The sequence below is a fragment of the Nicotiana tomentosiformis genome, chromosome 2, assembly GCF_000390325.3.
Source record: "Nicotiana tomentosiformis chromosome 2, ASM39032v3, whole genome shotgun sequence".
In the NCBI taxonomy this organism is placed as follows: Eukaryota; Viridiplantae; Streptophyta; class Magnoliopsida; order Solanales; family Solanaceae; genus Nicotiana; species Nicotiana tomentosiformis.
Window position 1 is genome coordinate 47,567,128 of NC_090813.1, and position 3,387 is coordinate 47,570,514.

General features: G+C 34.0%; 1 protein-coding gene across 1 annotated transcript; it reads right to left on the bottom strand.

Annotated features, from left to right (window-relative positions):
• Positions 1-236: 236 nt before the first annotated feature.
• On the bottom strand, positions 237-2,114 carry LOC104104617 (protein FD). The gene is made up of 3 exons (XM_070193101.1): positions 1,229-2,114; positions 823-904; positions 237-684 (listed from the first exon to the last, which is right to left on the bottom strand). The coding sequence occupies exons 1-3, from the start codon at positions 1,768-1,770 to the stop codon at positions 613-615; spliced, it is 696 nt and encodes a 231-aa protein (XP_070049202.1). The 5' UTR covers positions 1,771-2,114; the 3' UTR covers positions 237-612.
• Between the last annotated feature and the right edge of the window lie 1,273 nt (positions 2,115-3,387).

Genomic DNA, 3,387 nt, shown 5'->3' on the forward strand with positions numbered 1-3,387 from the left:
ACCACTCACTTTACTTTATTTTTGTATCCCATATTCAAAATTAATAAAAATGCTTTCTACTAAGTAGAATATTTTTCTTCAAACTCGAAAGCTTAAGTTAAGTACGAAGAAATAAAAAATCTATTGTGATAAGCTACTCGAAACTACTTTAAAATAAAAACTAGGTAGGCACAGATAAAAGGTCATGCCTACTTTAGAAAACTAGAGGTAGTTGGAAGAAATGAATGCAGAGGGACAGAAATGGTCCAAACTACAAGCGCCAAATATGATATGGAGAGGACTCACAAAAGAGGGAAATAAAAATTCCAGCTTGTTTGCTGGTGCTATTTTTCATTGCCATAAAAGACTAAACCGTCTTCCCATTTGAATTGCCCTATACTTTCCTTAAATCCCAACCTATTTCTCCTTTTTAGGGGGAGAGAGAGATATTCATCGGCCGGCCCACAAGGCCACAATCAAATAACAGTTGATTTTACAAAAAGGGCAAATGGGAAGAGTAGCAGAAATAGTTTTTAATAGTAGTAGCAATAGGGTAGAATTAGCACTTGACAATTAAGTCTTCTAAAATTTACTAAAGTAGTAGACTTTTTCTCAAACTTCCTCTGAGGTTTCTCAAAATGGAGCTGTTGACGTCCGATAGAGAGACTTCTTTTTGGGAACTTGAACAGCTGCTTCTAAGCGTAACTGGCCATATGAAAGAGAACAACAAGTTAAAATGATGAGTCTGTTATATTTCTGTTTTCTAATTAAAGAAATCACTAGTTGTAAACATAATGAATAATGTCAGTAAATGTAAAGCAAATCATGGTAAAAATAAAGGACCTGTTGCTGCTGTTTCTTGAGCCTCGCATTTTCTTCTAATAAATGGGCAACTTCCAGTTCCAACTCGTTCATATAAGCCTGCAAGTATGGAGAAAGATCGAATGAGACAAAAATAAGAGAGAAAACTCAAACTTATTTTCAAAACCAAGAAGACATGTATAAAGAAAAGGAGGAGCAAAGATTTAAGAATAACTAGATTCATCCACGTGCAATGTACAAAATGTTCATGCCCTTGAATGTTTTTTTTTTATATGTAATGTCCTCTTCTGTTTTTTATTGTTATTATAAAGGGACAATGCCCATCTTTAGTCGAATGAACATAGTGTATTGCTAAGAATCGGCAACGCAACAGAAAACATTTTTAAAACAACATATGATTAAAAGAAAATGCTAGCTACTTTCCTGCTTTCTAGCCCTTGATCTAGCAGCAGACTCACGGTTCTTGATCATCCTTTTATTTCTCCTGTCCCCTGCAGAATTATTCTCCATTTCAGGAATCCTTTTTCTTCCATTAGCAGCTGAAGAAGCCAAGCCCTCAAATGGGACTTGAGAAATAGGTGTTGGTGGGCGCAACATTGAGTTTTGACTAAAGAAATGAAGCTCTGGAACTGAGTTCAAATTCAGCATAGTAGTAGCCGGAACAGGAGAAGCTGCTGGTGGTGGTTGAGGGTCAGTAGCAAAAGGCCGAGCTAAAAAATCTTGTAAAATCATGCCACCAAAATTAGCAGTTTGATGATGATCATGATCTCTAGAGTAAGTAGTAGTATGGTCTTGAAGTGAAGAAAGATTAATGTCTTTCCAAACTTCTTCCATGGTTTTAAGTCTTGGATTTAGGTGATGATTTGAAGGAGAAAATGGAGAACGAGATGAAGAAGAAGTAGTAGAAGATGATGATTTGGAAGAAGAAGAAGATGAAATGCCCCTGCTGCTACTGGTTGATGACCACATTTTTGGAGAAGCAGAGAAGAAAGAGTAAAAAGGGGAAAACTTTATTGAGAAAACGAATTTAGAATGTACTCTTAACTTCTGGCTACTACTTTCTTTCTAGTACTAGCACTAACAATAAAAAGAGACACAAAAATTCCTCACAACCAACCAGCCCTTAGACGCAATCTCGACGGAGGGGAGGCAAATACAAGTCACAAAATGGTGATGTCTGCTTTTGTATTGTCATGTCGAAATGGTACGATAATCCACGCGCCTAAATATGTAACGCTTTGGCGGTGAGAGTACTAACATTTCTCTAAAGTCACCTTAAAAGTACCAAGTTGGGAGAAGAAGAGAAGAGGATGAAGAATGAAGCCACTGAAATCATCTAAATAAAGCCATTTGATTTGAACTGGTAATACGGTTGGGAAGAAAAAAAGAGGACTCGTCTTAATTTAGTAAAATTTATTTCCTTGTTTTACGAAATGCAACAACCTAGCTAGTGAACTACTTCCAGGATTACTAAGTGGCTATATCAATCATAATTCATTAAAGTCACGTCATAAGAATTTGGGTTGAAGTTATTGTTAAATATGAATTTGTTAGAAAAAGTAGTTATAACACAAACACATTTCAACACTTAGGGTTGTTTGGCACGAGGTATAAGTAGATATAATGTTGGTATAAAATTTTAATATCACCTTAATACTTTGTTTGGTTAGCAAATCTGGTATAAGTTATCCCGAAATTAAAATTAGTACCGGAATAACTTATACATTGTAGGGGGTGGGGTAATTAATGTCGGGATAACTTATACCTTCTTCTTAGAAATTATGCAATTATCATTTTAATACAACATACTAAAACAGTAGATAAAAAATAATACCAGGATAACTAATCTCAGCATAACTAATCCCAGCATAACTTATCCCAACATAACTTATCCCCGTATAAGCCGTATCCAAACTAAACGACCCCTTAAAGAAATAGGAACAAAACGGTAAGAGTTCCAAATCCAAGGGGACACAAGGTTCCCTGCCAAACAAAAATATAAAAAAGAAAACAAATGAAGAAAGCACTAATAACTTGTTTGGCCAAACTTTTTTCTTGGCCAAAAGTACTTTTTTGTCAAAAATACTTTTTTTAAAAAAATAGAAGTGTTTGACCAAGCTTTTTGAATGAAAAAAAGTATTTTTGAGTAGAAACATAAGCAGTTTCTAAGAATCAGAAAAAAGTAGCTTCCGAGAATCACTTTTTTAAAAAGCACTTTTGAAAAAAATACACTTAGAAACACTTTTTAAAAGTTTGATCAAACACTAATTACCGCTCAAAAGTATTTTTCAAATTGATTAGCCAAACACAGGCTGATTTTCGCCGAAAGTACTTTTAAAAAAAATATTTTTGGAAAAAATACTTATCAAAATAAGCATATTTTAGAAGTTTGGCCAAACAGGCTATAGATAAAGCAAATTCAAGTGGTATTTCATTTCAACACATGCATTATATAAAATTGATGTTCTAAATCGGATAACAATTAAATTTGTAACTGATTTTAAGGATACACAGATTAGTTTGATACAAAACAATAAATTGGGTTAGAATGAATAAATAGAAATGCAAAAAATTCAAACCACGCGA

Excerpts from the sequence above, each read along its gene's own strand:
- LOC104104617 (XM_070193101.1), bottom strand. The coding sequence starts at position 1,770 with ATGTGGTCATCAACCAGTAGCAGCAGGGGCATTTCATCTTCTTCTTCT. Across the intron at positions 905-1,228 it reads GCTAGATCAAGGGCTAGAAA|GCAGGCTTATATGAACGAGT; the intron begins GCAGGAAAGTAG and ends TTCTCCATACTT. Across the intron at positions 685-822 it reads TCAAGAAACAGCAGCAACAG|TTACGCTTAGAAGCAGCTGT; the intron begins GTCCTTTATTTT and ends TCATATGGCCAG.